Raw genomic sequence first — 19,942 nt, 5'->3', positions numbered from 1 at the left:
CTAAAGGAATTTCAAATAAAACATATTATCTGGCATTTCTCAAAATTCACATGTGGATAGTTTTCATTGGAAACCAAACAAACACTCCATAACTTTTCACATTATGACTTAACAAAGATTTATATATATAAGAATGTCAAGGATGCTCATGCTAGAATGTGTGTGCGTGCACGCGTGCTTCTGCATGCATGCACATATGCATGCGTGTTTGAGTGTTGCTGGAAATCAAGCGAAGAGCTTCCTGTGAGCTACTGAAACACTCTACCATGTGATATATCCCCAAGCACCCTCCTCAAACTAGAACTGTTTTCAATATGGAAAATCTGGCTATTTCAAGGAGAAAGACATGTGATAGCAAGAGCCTAAGTGCAGTTACTAAAAGTGATAAATTAGGCCAGGTGTGGTAGTTAACACCTGTTATCCAGTGCTCAGCAGACAGACTAAGTTTGGTGGCTCACACCTGCAATCCAGCGCTCAGCAGACAGACCAGGTGTGGTGGCTCACACCTGCAATCCAGCGCTCAGCAGACAGACCAGGTGTGGTGGCTCACACCTGCAATCCAGCGCTCAGCAGACAGACCAGGTGTGGTGGCTCACACCTGCAATCCAGCGCTCAGCAGACAGACCAGGTGTGGTGGCTCACACCTGCAATCCAGCGCTCAGCAGACAGACTAAGTTTGGTGGCTCACACCTGCAATCCAGTGCTCAGCAGACAGAGGAAGGAAAATCACACAAACCACACCAGCCTGGGCAATATAGGCAGTTCAAGCCAGTTCACTCTGCACACTAAAAATTATCTCAAAAAGAAAGAAAAACAAAAGAATAGGATAATTTGTATATGCATGGAAAGATATTTATTTTAAGGTTTAGAAAAGTACTGAGGGGCTAGAGGGTTGACTCAGCAGTTTAAGAACACTGGCTGCTCTTCCAGAGGTCCTGAGTTCAATTCCTAACACCTTACTGGTGGCTCACAACCATCTAGAACTACAGTCCCAGGTAGTTCTGCCCTCTTCTGATGTGCAGACGTACATGCAAACAAAATACCCATATACATAAAATACAAAAGTAAACACTTTTTAAAAAAGAGAAACATAGTGAGTATGGAGAGTTATCTCATTTCATAAATACAATACACACTGTGAGATACATAGAAATTGTTATTTCACTGATAAATAATATTTACACATAATTATATTCTTCATAATGTTCATAAGAATTTGAAGTACCTACAACAAACCTATCATTTCTCAGATAATAAAACTGCAACAACATTAAAAAATTACTTCTAAGTTCCTGACTAATTAATTGATTAATTAATTGACTGAATTAATTGATATTCCTCCTTGTCGAGGGGCTAGCAGAAGTCTAAAGATATTTGTTAAGTTTTTCTCATTTGTAGTTAGTAAATGATAGAAAATTTTCAAGGGAGACTTTTGCCCTAGGGTTGAACTCTGCTACAAAAATATTATTCTCAGCACGAGTTTAATTAAATCTGCAGCTGATGAGCGTCAGGCCAATCAGGAAACTTGGCAGCATTGTCCCAGCCAGGAAAATAAAACCATTATGAAGCAGTTTTTCAACAAGCAACAGAACGCTGGAGATGTTTTGGAACGGCATGCTTGAGAGAGGTGTTGAGAATTTAGCACAGTGGTCTTGACACCGACCTGAGCACACCTGGGGAAAAGTTCTCAGGTGTGTGTGCAGAATCCAGCCCTGCTGGCACATTCCAGCTGGGATCTAAGCCTGGAAAAACGAGGATCTGGGAAGGCAACACCACAGGGGTGAAGCCACGGTGGCACACTGGGGCCTGGGGGACCTACACTGTGGGCAGTCAGGACGCAGGCTTAACTGAAACAGTGGCAAGCACTTTGCTTTGGGCAGAGACAGAACACTCCTCGGGGGTCCTCATGATGGGACCTAAGGGATTTGATGTGTCTGGGTACTTTTCTTTCTTTTTCTAATGGCGGCAACTCAATGCTTATGTGCCACAGCTTGCAAAGAAAATCTTCCCCCAAGGAATCTTAAAACCACTGTGATGATAATGACAATGACAATAATCCATAAGGGCCAAAGATTAGGAAGCAAGCTCTTCTAGGAGTCCAGAGCACGTACTGATGCCCAGGAGTTTGGCGCTCTTGGGAGGGGACGGAGCCTTTAAGAGGCAAGGCCCAGGTGAAGGCCCTTCAGCCACTAGGGCACCCCTTGAAGGAACAACCCAGACACATCCAGCTCTTCCTCCTCCCCTTCCACCCTCCTTTGACCACCATGAGAGGGCCAGGCCTTCTCTGCCATGATGTATGTACCATATACTACCCAGGCCAAAAGCCAGGCCAGCTTCAACAGAAACTTCCGAACCCGTGTTGATGTATGTATCTTGAGCATTTTGTCTCGTGGATGGGAAGCTAATACATAGGTCCTAGTGGCTCCCGGGATGAAAGACAAGCCGCAATTGTGGTGCTCATAGGGAAGGCAAACGGGAAGACAGACTTCATGTCTAAGACAATGGCTGGAGCAGCCAGGTGGCCGCCTTCGGTGCTCACCTGATGCCCTGAGGCAGGAGGGGGGAGGGGAGGCAGGGCTTCCAGGGCTGCCTGTGAATTCCCCATAAGAGCACTATTTTAAATAAATAAAAATAAGCCAGCAGCTGCCATAGTCCAGCTTGCCAACTCTTCTCTCCTTCCTATTTCTGGCTGCACTGACTTCCCAGCCATGCTCGCTCAGAACACCTGGTTCTAGCAACAGGGCAGTCTGGCCTTGGGGGGGGGGGACTTCCACCCTTTCATAATCATGGGGATAGTTGCTGGGAGCCATCTAATTGACCTCTGGCTCTGCTCCACCTTCTGCATTAGGGAGGCGCACACTCCCAAGGACTGATAACGCCGTTGCTTCTTCCCAAACATACATTCTGGACTTCATCATCCTCACAGGCTACTCATTTGCAACCAAGGACCATACTTATTTTCTCTTCTATGTGGGGCAAAATAGCTCGTGTTCCGTCGGCATTGTTACCAGCTTGCTTTCCCAGCTGGACCATCCCTCGAATCCTCTTAGAGCTTTTCACAGTCATTTTACCTTCAAATCACTTCCTCATCAACATTCCCGGTCCAGCTTTGGTTTCTGCTAGCTGTGTGTGCTACGCTGTCAATGCCCACTGTTTCTAAATGACACGGAAGGGCTACTGGGATACCAGAGCAGACCACTTAAAAATAATGTCTCGAAAAACCAAAAACAAAAAGAAAAAAGAAAAATAAAGTAATTCAATAACCTGCTACATTTTGAGGTTTTTAAATTTGTTATTTGAAAATTTCCCCCTTCCTATACTTAATATGGAAAAGGTCACATGGTAGGAAGGCATCTCTTTTTTAATGCTTAAAAATCTACTTATCATCTCCCTAAAAGGACAGTGTCCAAACCACGTGGGCCATTTCAGCTCACCAAGTAATTGATCTCTTGGTCTGCCCGCAGCCCTGCAATGATTAATCACACCATCAAGATTCCATAGGGCCCAGTCTGTGCAAGTCACTGATGGCGAAGCTTACACTCTAAGGTCACTCACTGGTGGGCAAACACTGCTGGGGACACTATACCCAAATGCTGCTAGCCTGGCTGCTCCCCAGATCACTGAGCTGAAACACACACCCTTTAAAGTGTGAAGCCCACTAATCGGGAACCCCGGAGTTTTCCAGAAGCTCAAAAGGTTTTTCTAAAATCTGACTTATGACTGAGTCCCACTCTTGAGAATTCCAGAGCACGTTTCCAAGTAGTGCGAGCCACTTCTTAACTTACTGCATACAGTGGACAGATTGGCTTCAAGGCTTACTGCATTTCCAACGACATTACATTACCAAAAAAAACCCTTTCAAGTCAAGGAAAATATGATAATTTGGCAAGTCCCAAACTGCTGCTATGCTTAGGAAAGCACATATACCAAGAAAGTTAAGTATAACTAAGAAAGATTGCTACATTCAATGGAATTATTTTAAAGTGCTTGGAAAACATAATTTTATTCAAAATGTGATGTGTTCGTTTTCCCTTATCCAATTTAAAGGCACCTGAAGAGTAGGCCTTGTTAGTTTCCTCCGAGAAGCAAAAACATTAAATTCCTTCTCCTGGTAATTTGTTTACAAGAATAAGATGCCTTTTGTTGCTGTTGCTTAGCTATATCTTATTTATTCTTGTGTATCCGTGTATCTGCTCATGTGAGCCGTGGAGCATGTGTGCAGGCCAGACAATTTGTAGGAGTCTGTTCTCTTCTTCCATCGTGTGGGTCTTGCGGATGGCCGTCAAGCCATCTGACTTAAGTGTCTTTATCCACTGAGCCAACTGGTTGACCTAGGATATTCTTTTCTTAATGAATGACTCCACACAGAGCTGTATCAATGATTCCATAGCCAGTGCTGGCACAGAAAGACAACATGAGATGTTGAGGCGGCTAGAGCTCTCTTCAGCCCCCATTTTATTCTTACTTTTATTTATTTTGGTGAGAAAGAGAGACAGACAGATGCTGCAACTCTTTTCCACGTAAAGATAAAGATGTTGATACTGAGAGCTCATGCAGGCCCTTAGCAACCACCCACAGCCAGGGAGTTATAAATGAGCATTATTATTATTATTATCTTTATTCTATTATAAAAGCATAAAATCCACATTGAGGAAACACACCTAAGTATTTAAATTGTACAGCTATTTAGAGCAACAGTTCTCAACCCGTGGGTTGCGACTCCTTTGGCAAACCTCTATCTCCAAAAGAATTTACATTATTATTCGTAACAGTGGCAAAATTACAGTTATGAAGTACCAGTGAAAAGAATTTAATGGTTGGGGGGGGGTCACCACAGCATGAGGAATCCCATCCATCCTTGAACTATTGCATATGTAATTTCCTTAGTCCTTTTGTTAGGTTTTCCTTTACTTTGTTATTCTTTCCATAATAATTAAAAAACACAGCACTGTATTCTAGGGTTACAGCATTAGAAAGGTTGAGAGCCAATGATTTAGAGAAGATTAAGTCAGAGATATTGTAAGGACATACTATGGATCTACATGCCAGAAAAAAAAAAACACTTGGCTTGTCCACACTAGAAAGACTGAGCAGGTAGGTTCCTTGACTTCTCTCCTCCTCCTAGCAAACAACGTCTACTTCTGCACTAAGAAGTCCAAGGCCAAGGTATCTTGATTCATTCTGAGCACTAGGCAGGCTCCATCTTGGGTCTTCATTAAAGGGTGCTCCATGGATAACGCTCACTTGACCGCACCTGCCTACAAGAGCAATTCAGATTTCAAACAAATCATTTCATGATGCAATTAAACAGGGACGCAGCAAAGAGACACGTTCCAAGTCTCTCCCATACAAAGCTCTCCATGACATGCATGCTAAGACACAGAAAGTTTAAGGACGGAAGAGGAGTTTTCTGTGTGCCAATGACACTGCAGTCCAATGTAGGGTGTCCTCTTGACATGGAAGACCCAACTGTTAGTGGTTTTTCTCAAAAATTTTAATTATTATGGAAAGACTAACATAAAGTAAAGAAATCTAAAGAAGATGCATATGCAGTACTTCAAGGATGGATTGAATAACAACACAGGCAACTATATCACAAAGCAAATACAGCAAGTCAAAGAATCTAGATGGTGGGGATGTGGTTCCTGGCACATAGTGGCTTCAATTTCCCTGCAAGTTTCAAATATTTTATAAGAGGCCAATCCTGGTCATGCATACCTTTAGTTCTGGCACTTGGGTGACAGATGCAAGCAGATCTCTGTGAGTTCCAGACTAGCCTGGTTTCTACTGTGACTTCTCCACCAGTCTCTGTGAGTTCCAGACTAGCCTGGTTTCTACTGTGACTTCTCCACCAGTCTCTGTGAGTTCCAGACTAGCCTGGTTTCTACTGTGACTTCTCTACCAGTCTCTGTGAGTTCCAGACTAGCCTGGTTTCTACTGTGACTTCTCTGCCAGTCTCCATGAGTTCCAGACTAGCCTGATCTCTACTGTGACTTCTCCACCAGTCTCTGTGAGTTCCAGACTAGCCTGATTTCTACTGTGACTTCTCCACCAGTCTCGGTGAGTTCCAGACTAGCCTGGTTTCTACTGTGACTTCTCTGCCAGTCTCTGTGAGTTCCAGACGAGCCTGAGTTTTAGTGTGACTGCCAGGGTGACACAATGAGATCCTGTCTTTTTTTTTTTCTTCTTCAGGTTTTCATAATAAAGTTCTGGGGAAAATATCGCAACGAAAGAGACAGCAGTCTCATTGGGACAGTTCTTAGTCTAGACAACAATCTCTTTTGTTCTTAATCTGTCCCCTGGGACCCAGAGTTCAGAGGTGAAAAGGGCCTTGGCATACTCCAAGATAATTAATCTGTGGTTTTTATGGTTTCATAAAAAATTTAGAAAAACACTGGCAATTTCACAGTATTTTCATAAAACTGTAAGTACTTGATCTAAAAACTGTTCCTGTGTCTTAGATCACATTCTTCTACACATCTGGCTTTAAAATATAACCAATATGTTGGTGATATCTGATGATAAGATTAAATGTCCTCTTGGCAAAATGAAAATAATCCTGTGTTGGTTTTCACAGTATTTTGGGAATAAGGTTACAACATGAAAATTATGGAACCAATCCAATCCCTCCATTTTATAAGAAGAAACTGAGTCCAGAACTATGTAACAGAAACAGTAGCTGTCTCTATGAATCCTGGGAAAATCGTTCACTCCAGAGATCAGAAAGGTGACTGACATCACAGGTGGGATGTCCATCTAAGAATAAAACCCAGGCTGCACACACAGGGACAAAAGCCAACTGGCAAGTCCCCCGACTGCTGCCTCTTCAGTGCTATACTATAGGAAGTGTTTCCCATTCTCAGAATTTACAGCGACTTTTCTGAGTTTTGACATTAGGCATTCAACCACACTTGTAAAAATCTAGTTTAACACAAGAGCATACAAACATGCAAATTTACCCCCCCCCCCGCATACTATCATCTGTTGGCCTTACTTTCTAGTAGCCAAATGGAAAGCATGAGAATACAGTTAAATATGCCATTTTCCTTGGTAGCTTTCACTATATGGAGATTTTGTGTGAGACAGAAGCGGTGGCTATCAAATTTCAGATTTTAACTGGTTCAAGAAATGTACCAAGAAAACTTGCACACACACTACCAAAAAATTACAAGAAGTTCATCAAATTGAACCTATATCTAATGGAGGGAAATAGTACAGACTTTGGAAGACTTAAAAAAAAGAGGTTACAGAAGATAAATTGAACTTCAATTTTCAATTTTATATATCAGATTAGACACCCATTGACATATTATGTCTCTTATTAGTCTAGAAAACAGGGATGAGTAAAAAGGCAACTGGAGTGGCACATTCATAGCAAGGTTTACCCGGGGGCTACAATGCCTTTGTTAGTGTAAACTGAATAATTATTAGGACGACATGAATTTCATAGCTGGCCCGCGTCTGTCTATTCTAGGATGGGCAGAAATGATAAAGAGGATGGCCAGTGTAAGAGCAGACCAAAGCACATAACAGGAACAGCATCCTGAGCATCCTGAGCATCCTGAGCATCCTGAGCATCCTGAGCATCCTGAGCCATGCAGGGTAGCGGGGGATGCAGACACAAATGCACAATTTTCCAGGCACTATTTGTGTTGGAAAAGGATCAAATGCAAGCGGCTTCATAAAGGATTGAATTCTAAAAACTCAACCATCAGTATTATTATAATCCTGTTACTTCTAAAGGTTTGCTGTTCAGTGATAATGGTTTGGAAATGTATAAAGATGAGGCCAATTTCCTTTCTGATCTGCAACTACAACATAAATCTGAAGTAAACCTGGAACTCCAGTGTTTGTGGCTAAATGAGTTACCTATAGTAGAAATTTTTATCTGTCTGCCCAGCCTACACTATTACAAAGAACTCGTTGCCTGTGGTGGGCTCTGGCAGCCATGCTGAGATGGGATCTTGACTCCCTGGTCACGGACAGGCATCTGATACAAGCTGAACCAAATCGAGACATCCCGACCCCTCACCCCCGCCCTACACCATCCGAACTCCAGATTGGAATGGAGGCTTCAGTTAGTCTGTCCTAGTTGCTTGCTGGCATGGACAGGTGGACGTGAGGCTACTGAAGGAATGAAAGAATACCTGGTTTGCTTCTGGGTGATTTTGGGGTTCAGAGGTTCAGTTCCTTGTGAACTGAACCTCACTATGCTTGGACTAAGATAACTGTGGTGGTTTGGATGCCTGACCTATAGGGAGAGACACTATTAGGAGGTGTTGAGGTTTCATATATGCTCAAGTTACCACCCACTATCCCAGACTACTTCCTGTTACTTGTGGGTCAAGATGTTTGATTCTCAGCTCCTTCTCCAGCACCATATCAGCCTGCACACTGCCATGATGTCTGCCACCACAATAATGAACTAAACCTTTGAACTGTAAGCCAGCCACAATTAAATGTTTTCCTTTATAAGAATTGCCATGGTTATGGTGTCTCTTCACAGCAATAGAATACTGACTAAGACACTAACACTCTTCTCTATGTCTCTCTTTCCTTCTTTGATCCTAAGAAACTCTACTTCTATGTCTTATAACCAAGAACACTAAATAGCTAAGAAGCTAAGATGGTTATTATAGTACTCCAAAAGTTGGAAATGATACTAAATAAAAGCTATAACAGAATTTAAATGTGATCATACAGAAATGAAACTTGTAAAGGAAAAAAAATATAGTTAGATGCTGAACATGATACTTAATATTCTCAACTTAATGGGCTTTAAAGTCACCACAGGAAGAAATCACTGGGCATGTCTATCAGAGATTATCTAGGTCAGGTTAATAGGGGTGGGGAAATCCACCTAATGTGGGCAGCATCCCCTCCTGGACTGAATCCCCAGACTACGTAAGAAGTAACCTAGCTGAGCACAACACTTACACCTCTCTGCTTCCAGATTGCATGTGCAATTTGACAGCTCCCTCAAGCTCCCGCTTCTACCACTTCCCCACCCTGAGAGACTCTGTGCTCTGGAACTGTAAGCCAAAGTGAATCATTGCTTCCTCAAGTTGCTTCTATCAGGTGTTTTCGTCTCATCAATTAGAAAAGTAACTAATTCACCGACTATATGAAAGAAATGTTGCACTGTAGTAGGCTAACGGTTAATGCTTTTATAAATAAAGTCATCCCCAAAAAGTGAACAAAACTATATAGGTTAGAAAGAATAATCATCCAAGTGGCCACTATATGATAGATGATATATGCATGATATGGGATTCCCTTCTGTATGCTGTGAATACCATTGGTTAATAAAAAAAAATGCATTGAGCCTAGAGTAGAGCAGGGCAAAACAGAGCTAGGTGGGGAAAACTAAACTGAATGCTGGGAGAAAGAAGGCTGAGTCAGAGAGAAGCCATATAGCCCTGCCAGAGACAGATGCTCAGAATGGAACTTTACCCAGTAAGCCACACAGATGGTGACACACAGATGAATGGAGATGAGCTAGTTTAGGATATAAGAGTTAGCCAGAAATACGCTTAAGCTATTGGCCAAACAGCATTGCAAATAATACGGTTTCTGTGTGATTATTTTGGGGATGAACAGCCGGGAATTAACTAGCGGCCTCCACAACCGTATATACATGACTATTTAGTTCCGCTAAGTTTAAGTTTTAATGAAGGCCTTCTCGTCTTTTCAATGATTGGCAAACATCAAAGGCTCACCGCTAAATTAGCTCCAGTCACATACTGCTGACTACAGCATGAAGGGGTACAGCCAGTCTGATAATGTGAATCATAATCATGAGTGTGCCTGGCTTCTACCCAAGCTCTCCACATCTACAAGCTATCCTTAAGAAAATAATTAGAGGAGCAGAATGAATCTTAAAGTCTAAGTGTAAAGCCCAGATGGGATTCCACTAGCGATTTATTAATGCAAAGCCTTGCATTGGAGGGTCAGGCATCACTCTGATACTGACCTAGAGAGGGGTCCAACCCACGCTCTTGAAGAAGATGTCATCAGAGGCATGCGCAAGTGATCCACTTTTATTTTTTAAGATACAGTAAGTCTAAATCGATCTTGAGTATTGACAACAATGATTGGCTTTACCATCTCACTTTATTCTTTAGAGCTTTCAGTCAATTGCATATTATTTCAGTACTTTTGATGACACTTTACAGTTATATTTTAAAAAGTTTTTTGTGTGGATAAGAGTTAAAGAATGTGTGTAGTTAACAAATAGAAAGGAAAGAAATATCTATAAGAGAGATAAAATCACCAGAGGTGGGAGTGAGAACTTGGGCTGGGTCTTGAGAAGTCTGCCACATAAAAAACCACCGTGTTTTTTAATGAGCTTATGCACCCATGCTGCACGCACTTAGTTAACTTCATATGGAAAGTACACCGTAAGGAGCATGCACACAGGGACATCCCGATACACAACTGCAGCACTGAGAAAATGCTAATGCGGCTAATAAGGTAGAGTGGTGCTGGGGATATGGAAATGGGCCAAGCAAATCAACAGCTATCCTCTTGCTATATTCAAAGTGTCTGTGATAGAATAAATTAGAAAGCTGGCAAAACCACCGGAGGGATCACTTGGGAAAGGCTCCTCAACTATTGCCCTTAACACGAGTTTATGTAATTAGGTTTATTTTAATTACACAGGTTGCCTTCCCTCTCCCACCAGCATGGAACACGGTAACAATGGAGGTCACAGAGGCAACGCTATGAAGCAGAATCAAAACATGGTCACCTAACTGCAGTTTTCCCACTCTCTCATCTTGCCCCGTCTGCAGGGGTGATGGTCACCTAACTGCAGTTTTTCCCACTCTCTCATCTTGCCCCGTCTGCAGGGGTGATGGTCACCTAACTGCAGTTTTTCCCACTCTCTCATCTTGCCCCGTCTGCAGGGGTGATGGTCACCTAACTGCAGTTTTCCCCACTCTCTCATCTTGCCCCGTCTGCAGGGGTGACACGCTGCACTTGATGAGACGTTAGTTAGGTTCCAACTCAGTGCTTCTCAGCCTCCCTAATGCTGCAACCCTTTAATACAGTTCCTCATGGTGTGCTGACCCCCAACCATAAAATTATTTTCATTGCTACTTCATAACTGTTATTTTGCTACTGTTAGGAATATCTGTGTTTCCTGATGGTCTTAGGTGACCCCTGTGAAAGGGCAGTTTGACCCTTCCCAAGGCACTGTGACCCATCCTCATCTCCCACGCCCTTCACTCCCATCCTGTGGTCTTAGCAAGAATCTTGCTGAAGAAGTTTAGGAGGAACTCTTCAACCATGCTAACTGATCAAGCTTCCATCCCCGACCTCTGAAAGACAAGTTAATATGTTTCTAGCAATAATCCTGCTAGGTCAGGCCTTTCCGCCAAACTCCCACTTAGCTCCCGAGCCATCAGTCCAGCAATGCAGAGTTGAATTTAAATGCTATACTGCAACAGGATGATTTTATTTACAGCGGGTGTGCATAAAGGTATCAGCATAGTTGGGAACAGAGCTAATCACAAAACTATTTGGGGGGGGGGGAATACTTTCCTTCCCTCATGTGACCTAAGTACTGAGATTCAAAATTGCTCAGAGGCACAAGAGGCTGAAATCACAACAAACAACTCCCCCAGCCTTGACATCTTTAAATGTGGCAGTCTTTGATGTTACTTCAAAGATGGTCCACAAAGGGTGGGGGCGGGGCAACTCTATAATGCAGGCTATATGACGATGCCTGTGTCTTCTTACATGATAGACCTAGGACTGGTGCCTGCCACATAGCACAGGGCAGTGATGTCATCATTGTGAAGTAACAGAATCAGATGAGCGATGTTTATTTCTCAAAAGAAGGAATAACTTCAAGAGTGGAAAAGCCAATTCTCTGTTTAAATTAGGCAAATTAGAAAGCTCAAGACACTCAAAAAAAATTTTCTACAGAACACAAAGAAAACTGTCTTGAGCAATATGTGTTTGAAGGAAACAATCCCGCTCTACGGGGTTAAGTTACCAGATGGAGTTGCCATTATCATATTCAGAAAACCCCGGTGTGGTAGGCATATCATGCATGATATTGTCTACCCAAACAGAGTTCTACCACAGGTAAATACACCTGTCAGGAGAGCTAAATCCAGTTCTAAAAAGCAGGCGTTGTCTTGGAAGGAACACGATGCATTTGTCTACAAAAACGGCCCCTACAGGTGTGCCTGCTAGGAATGAAGTCAGCCAGTGGAAACTCAGATCTGGAAAATTAAAGCCTTCCAAAGTCACCATTGAGCAGATGAAACATCTTTAGCTCTTCAGACCCATTTCACCTGTAGATAAACTCTATGGACAGGGCAGGTCAACGTCCACCCCACCCCCTACTTCTTTTCACCCTCTCAACCAGAGGCAGAAAGAAAGCCGTGGGGTTCCTTTGCTGTAAAGGCAAAACAGAGGTTCTGCAGCAGGGACACCCCTGAAAGGTGTGTGAAGGAAGGGTAAGTGTATCAGGGAGACCAGAGCAGGAAAGGAAAACCAAAACAAAACCCAAATGAAAACCTGGAAGCTTCAGGATAAACGGAGTTTCTCTGTCCTTACCAGGGCAGGGCCAACTAATGCTATTTGTTGGCAGCTGGTATTGAGTCCTGTCACTGAAAGATGGAGTGGCCTACAGATGCTAAATCAAAATCAAACGCCCGTGAGCGGGTCTCTGGGTTTTAATAAGGTTGTTTCGTCCAAAAGTTTACAATTTGGAACTAACTCTGTAAGACTGAAAGAACTTACCTAATGCACATCAAAGTGATGTTTAAGATTTTATTTTTTTAGTCCATGTCCAGCAGTGCCTTTATTAGAAAATATGCAATAAAATACATTCATCTACTTATGTGAAAAATTACACAATCATTATTATTGAAAAATGTATCATTAATAAAACTTCAATGATGCTTAACGTACAAAACACTGGCTGATTCTCTGGCACTTAAGCAAAAGCTCCATTACTGCGTGCACATCCGAGTCTCCCTAAACAGCGGAAAAGTTAAGACAGATTTGTTTAAATGTAAAAAAAAAAAAAGACTATAAACCAATAAAACAACGATCTGACCTCAGGCCCCTGCACCACTGGGACACCTTTGTGGTATTTGAACTTGTGGAACTGGAGGGAAGTGGCTGTCCCCATAGTCTCTGGGTCAGACAGTGGCTTCCCCTGGTACTCTATGGGTAGACCTCGCAGGCTCAGTCAGTGCTTTCAAAGCCAAGATTCAAAATGGAACTTGCTAATGCATGTTTTTATAAAGATATTGACTATTACTGCAGTGCTTTGAAAAGCTTCGTGACTTGGCAAATGCCCCTTAATCTAGAGCCGCGGTTCTCAGCCTCCCTAATGCCGAGACCCTTTAATACAGTTCCTCATGCTGTGCTGACCCGAACCATAAAATTATTTCACCGTGATTTCCTAACTATAATTTTGCTACTGTTATGAGTCACACTGTAAATATCTGATATGGAGGATATCTGGTATTGACCCATAGGTTGAGAGCCTCTTGTTGGCCTAGTGGCTACATTTTACCCCCACAGCAAGAAACTCTTCAAGGAGGCAGAAAATCCCATGAGCACAGTTCGGGAATGGAAGAAGGTCTTGAGTCTCAGGATCATCAAGACAAGGGATTGCTTATAGCTGATTCTCTAATTCTCACACACAGTCTCTTCCGAAAAGGGATTGCTAATAAATGACAAAAAGAGATCATTTATCATCCAAAATGATGGGCCATCAACATTACAGCTCAAAAGCCTTCTCCAACCTCCCCATCGCCAGGTGATGGCCTTCTTTCCCAGAAATCTGGGACACAGATTCCACTTCTTCCACTGAAGTGTATTTGTATGTGTGTGTACATGCACGTACATGTATATATATGTGTACATGTGTGTACATGTATGTACATGCATATGTATGTGTGCGCGTGTACATGTGTATGTGTGTATGTATGTGGACATGTATGTACACGTATATGAATGCACACATATCTCTAGCCTTCTTTCTACTTTTTAGCATGAGACACGGTTTCACTAAGTTGCCCAGCCTGGTCTTGATCTCACTGTACCTCACACAAGCTGTAACTTGTGACTCTCTTACCTTAGTCTCCTGAGTAACTTCAAACATTTTTAAGAGGCAGAATCAAAGGACTAGCTCAATAGCATTTTCTACTGCCACAATCTAAACAATCTTCCCACCTACTGCAGTCCCCCCCCAGGAACCATCTAGAACGAAGAAAGAAGGATTTGTGCCTCTCAGTTCCTCTTTTAGGAACAGACAGACAACTTCTGATCATACCACCCGTTCTTTCTTCCTTTCTTGTTTCAGCCATTTTTATCACTTAGAATGCATTCTTTAAAATTTTTTACCATGTTTATGTATAAATTTTACAATTGTATGAATTAAAGAGAAAAATGATAGAGGTTTGAGTAATAATGGTACATTATTGTAGCTGGGAAAAGTTGGCATGAGGGGAGAGAGATGTTAGTGATATTGTTAGCGGCCCATCCTTGGTCTGACAGATACATTGCAATTTGAAAATGTCGAGAGAGAGTTTGTGTCATGGGCCCTATAATTGGACCACTGGGTTCAGATACAGGTTATATTAACGTGGACAAGTTGCTCAACCGATTCATACCTGTGTTCTCATCTACAAAGTAGAAATGATAAGACTGAGGTGATACTTAGATGTCCTGACATGAACTTGAAAATACTAAAGAATGTCAAACATTAATTATATTAACATTATTAATACTATAACAAAGTTTAGGAGAATGAGGTTTCTCAGGAGGCTAAGAAAGGGAGATCAGGAAACCTAGGTAGCTTGGGATACGGAGTAAGAACTTGTTTAGAGGTGAGAGCAGCTAGGATAATGGAGTTCTACTCACACGGAGTTAGAATGATGTCCCTGACACAATGCTTTGTGGCAAGGCTACAGAATAACGCGGAGTATGCGCCTGTCTGGGAAGAAGACAGATGTGCTCAGAGGTATATAGAAACACATTTGGAAAAGCACAGATCCCCAACACTGAGTTGCTGGGGTCATGGGGTAGGGTGGGAGGAGCTGACTCATCCCTCAAGATCTTTGTGTGAACTAGTGTGCATGCGGTAGTAAGTTTGTAACTGGTTTTCAAAATTGAAGCTTTTATAGTGGCTTTTTCAGTCTTGGACTTGAACATCTCCCATAGTCTAGTCTAGGATAAGACGGGCCTCTCAGGAGGAAACAGGCTAAGGAGGGGTGTGGGGGTTTGGGAGGGGCGGGTAGAGCCATCCAGCTTCCTGTTCCTAATTTTCACTGAAATTTTCTTTTCTTTCTTCACACTTCTGTGAAGTTTCCCCTTCATTGTGTCCAGGTAGTTCCCACGGTCAGTAGGGCTGTCTTCCCCCATCTCATAATCTCACAGGGTATCTCCCAGATCCTCAGGTGGCCTTGCTCCACCAAACCGCTAGCATCAAACCTCCACCGCTAGGGAGGTTGGCATGCACAAGGGCCACCACGTATACAACTATGGGACTGCACCTCGCCAGGTACTTTTGACCTTACAAAGGGCCCAAATGGGCTTTTCAAAGTTCTTGTTCAGGCAAAGGACCGCTGGCATGAGTTAGCAAGCACACTCTTGCGGGTCTTTAGGATTCCCCACACAGGCTTCCTCGTGGAGGCTACAGGGCTGTTTTGTTCCTTGTTTCTTTCTCCTTTACACTTGCTGCGGTAATGTCATACCCCCACCTACCCAATCCTCGCCCTCCTCTCTTCACATGCCAGTCACCAATCCCCATTTGTACACAAGCGCATGGAGTCACGATCACAGCGATGACGCGACAGGAAAAAGAAGTGAAGATTGGAGGCAGAGAGCCCCGCAAGCCACCTACTTCCTGCATTGGAACCCGACTTGTAGGGAACCACGCCTGCTGGGGGATCCAGGCCACCAGAACCTGATCAGCACCGAGGTGCACAGGCAAAGGGAAAATTGATTGGTTCCCGGATGAACCAGTCAGAGAGAAAAGTCGTGCATCGGTTGGGGACGGCCAAGATTATACAGGGGGTGTTAAAGGAAAGGGGGCAGGTATGCTGAACACCAGGGCTCAGAGTCCTTCTGGACTCACAGTCACTAACCTCGGGATTCTAGTCTAAATTCCCTCTTGCTTCCTAGTCTGCCAGTCCCACAAAGCTAAATAGTAAAGAATAGGTAAAGGAAAACATTACTTATCCCACCATTCACAAGACGGTTATTAAAAGTCAATGGAGAAGTGGCCGTAGAGTAGGGGAAGAGCATTGAAACCTTTTCTCCCTGTTCCACACCCGGCTTTTTAAAATAGCAAATCACTCCGGAGCTCGTTTAATCGCAAAAGCTGATTACTAAAATGCTTCATTTGACGCCTGGAGTAAGTTTCTACCTCCCTAAGGACTGTGGGAAATGGTAGTGACATTTACTGGGTCGAGCAGCATTTCACTCTGTGCTCTACAGCCCAAGGAGCTCAGGGAAGGACCTGGCCGAATGTACAGTCACGCGCACCAAGCCGACCGCCTCGGGGCACACATCTTATGAGCCTCGACCTCACCGAACTCTTCGCGTGGGGGCACAAAGATTTTTTTTTTCTTTTTTGAGGGTGGACGCAGATGCCAGGTCTTCCTACTGCGTTACAACTTCAGCTGAGCTGTTTTGACCACTTTTCCCCCTCCGAAATGTCACAGACCCCTTATTATAAGACCAATCCAACCTCAGCGTTCCCACGGTCCTGCGCCGCTATCATCTGCTCTGGAACCCAGCGCCGGCCCCAAGAGCCCATCCATACCCGGAGGTTTGGGGGAAGAAGGGGGAAGGGAACTAGTCAGTGGAAGTAAAGAGGCTCTCGCCGAGGCCTGGAGGCCAGAGCCGGTGGACGACAGCCCCGGAGCTCGGAAGCTGCGAGAGGGAGGGGGTGGAACGGTGCGGGGGGGGGGGGAAGGCCCCGAGGAAAGAGGGGTGCACTCACTCTGCGTAGCCGGTGGCCCAGGGCAGCCGCCGGGTCTCCTTGAGAATGAGGATGGGGCGGGCGATGTGGTCTGCGCTGCACTCCACCTCATCCTGAGACAGCCCGAGGAACTCCGGCCGGCCGTACGGGAAGCGCAGGGGCAGGTCCGAGCCACCGCAGCCGCTGCCGCCGTGCTCGGAGCCGGAGCTGCCAGCCATGATGCCGCCCATGAAATTGGCCACGGCAGATTTCACCCGAGTGAGCATATTATTCCGGCGCCAGGCAGCCGCTCGGCGAGCAGGAGGCGGCGGCCGGCCGAGGCGCAGCGCGGGGCATGCAGGCTGCGGAGGGCGCGGGGCGCACGGGGAGCCAGCCGGGCCGCTGGAGCGCGCGGCTCCCAGAGCTCAGTGCTGCAGGGGGGCGAACCCCGGCCTCCCGTGCTCCCTGCTGCCGCCGCCACCACCTCTCCCGGAGACACTTCCGCAACCGGGCGACATGGAACGGGCGGGCGGCTAGGGAGGACCAGCGAGAGCCCCGGGAGCGGCGGGCGGGCGGCGGCTGCGGCTGCGGCGGGTCCCTTCCCCGCCCCCTGCGCCCCGCTCCTGCGTGCGCGGAACTGAGCCCACCCGGCGAGTCTGCAGACCCGCTGCTCCTGCTGCCACCGCTACCGCTGTGGAGTCATGTGATAATCAGGCTGCACGGGCTCGGGCTGCGGCTCTGGCTCAGGCTCAGCCCCTCCCCTGTCGGCCAAGCCAGGCTAGCTCCGAGACCGTGACCTCCGGGGAAGACCGAGCCTGGCCTGGTCGGTACCTGGCGAGGAGGATGGGGGCGCTGTGAGCTGGTGGCTGTACAGGTGTTAGGGGCTGTCACGTGGCGTCAGGCAGCAGGGAGAAGCCAGCTGAGGGGTAGGCGCTGGGATGAAAACTGCCTTTGACCTCCGGAAAAGAAACTTCTCCGAGGCAGGTGCAATCGAGGTGGGGGATTTCCTAGTCCCGCGATGGAAAGAAGTGGATCTATCTTAGTGCTGGAGTCTTTAACTACACAAAGAGTACACAAAAATCGTTGGAAGTTTTCCCCTACGCAGCTAGAAAATCACTTTCCCTTTTCCTTGATTTACCTCTACACGGGTCACTGCCTGTCACACAAGCCTTGCTTTGAATCTAAAATTTTCTACTACAGAAAATAAAAGATCTCCAAGAAATCAAGAACATGCAGTATTTAAACTAACATAAATCGTTTAACAAATCTACACACGCTCTTTCCTCCAACACAGCGACAAACCTATCTTACTATTGCAGTATTTTAACTGCACAAAATTTTTAAGGGCACGTTGAAAACTAAAGAAAAACAGAACACAGCCACTGAATTAAATGCTAAACTTAAAAACAAACAGATGCTTGAAATAAAATATATTTTGGCGGTCTTATGTTAATTTAAATGTCTTTAGAATAATAAATGTGCTTCTTCCAGGGTAACATTTGCTAAATATTGGTTTAGCTTATTTTTTTTCAACTTTTGCAATAGGACCGGTATCCGTTTCGTGTTAAACTGTGTTACATCGTGTTCTGATGTTTACCTTCTATTAAATACTCTACGACTTCTGTAGCTGTGCGCTTAGCGGACACTTAGAGTTACGGGTGGAATCCAGGCCCTTATCTTTAGTGAGTGGAGAGCGGGGAGTGGGGGGTGGGGAGTTGGGGGAATGGTCCAGATGCTGTAGAAAGAGGAGCCCAGCATTCCCCAATCAGAAACGCTGTTCCTTAAGCCTGGCTAAGCCACAGTGGTTCCTCTTTTCAATATCTAGAATCATTTTTACAGGTGTTTCCTCCCTACGACCGCTTTACTTCAGATAATTTTAAATGTTTAGTGAAACTCCACTACTCTTGATCCATCATTTTAATGTTTTTTAATTAAATAGACATTCGTTTTATCTGAGTCCCCTTCATCCCTCCAATTTGTGGGGACTGAATCAGTGGCTCAATCATGGAGAGCACTTTCAGAGGACCATGGTTCAATTCCCAGCACCCACAGGGTGGTTCACAAGAGCCTGTAGCTCCGGTTTCAGGGGATCTGAATCTCTCTTCGGACAATGCAATATCATGGAACACAAACATACACACAACCAAAACACCCATCCACAAACAATAAAGCGAAACATAAAAGAAAAAGATGAATGGGTCTTAAGGAATTTAAGTGACCCCAATTCAATCTATTCTTAAATTTCGCGTGGTTAAACTGAACTTCTCCGGAGGGTGACTCTCTCCATGTGCGTGTTTGGTCTAAGCAGCCACACTCATCACAGGCTCTGGACCCCTCTGGGTCTTAGATGCACCCAGACTCCTCTGTCAGGCATTTCCTACAGTGCAGGTGCCTTTGGAAATCGCCCCTCAGTTGTTTCAATCTCCATGTTTTGTTGAGTTTCGGGTTTTCTCTTCATTTCACTTTACAGTACAGTGTTAGTATGCATATGAAATTAGATTTTAATAAAAATTTCTTGTCTGATTTATTTTCAATTGCAAAGTAGTACCTAGCCATGGTATATTATAGATAACTAGAGTCCAGTGGTCCAGATCTGCAATGGAAGAGAAGATTCTTTCATCTTGACCCTTCAAAAAGGGTGAAGCCACTTTTGGTATTTTCCCATCAGCATCCAGTCTTTTTCGAAATAGGACACTCGACACAATTAAAATCAGAACCATTAGCGAGATTAGTGAATTAACCCTTTGAGAAGTTATTAACTTTCCTTTGTAAACTAACTGTTGGTTCCCACAGACAGTGCCATCGTTAGCCACGGGCCAGTATTCTCCCCTAGAACTTTGCCCTGCAAATGAACAGAACTTCCCCACTCTCTTGCCTTTTAATGAATTTATAGCAAGAGATGGAAGGGAGTTTTGCTTTTGTAATTTAAGTGGGGGTTGCTACTATGATTTTAGATGCCTCTAAAAGTAAATGCCTTTCTCACTTACTACAATATGTTACTCCTGG

The 19,942-nt window shown here is 44.5% G+C and overlaps 1 protein-coding gene across 1 annotated transcript in view; it reads right to left on the bottom strand.

Annotated features, from left to right (window-relative positions):
- Ppm1h (protein phosphatase, Mg2+/Mn2+ dependent 1H) overlaps window positions 1–17,782 on the bottom strand; it is a 252,316-nt gene extending 234,534 nt beyond the window's left edge. The window contains exon 1 of the mRNA XM_041665784.1: window positions 16,979–17,782. Within this exon, the coding sequence (XP_041521718.1) occupies window positions 16,979–17,223 (245 nt within the window). The 5' untranslated portion in view covers window positions 17,224–17,782. The remainder of the gene's footprint in view (window positions 1–16,978) is intronic.
- Window positions 17,783–19,942: the final 2,160 nt, after the last annotated feature.

Source organism: Microtus oregoni, unplaced genomic scaffold, assembly GCF_018167655.1.
Source record: "Microtus oregoni isolate MIOR12 unplaced genomic scaffold, Mior012 000001F_ref0000356, whole genome shotgun sequence".
NCBI classification, from domain to species: Eukaryota; Metazoa; Chordata; class Mammalia; order Rodentia; family Cricetidae; genus Microtus; species Microtus oregoni.
Note: the sequence above shows the minus strand (reverse complement) of the source record. Positions and strands in the feature narration are given on the sequence as shown.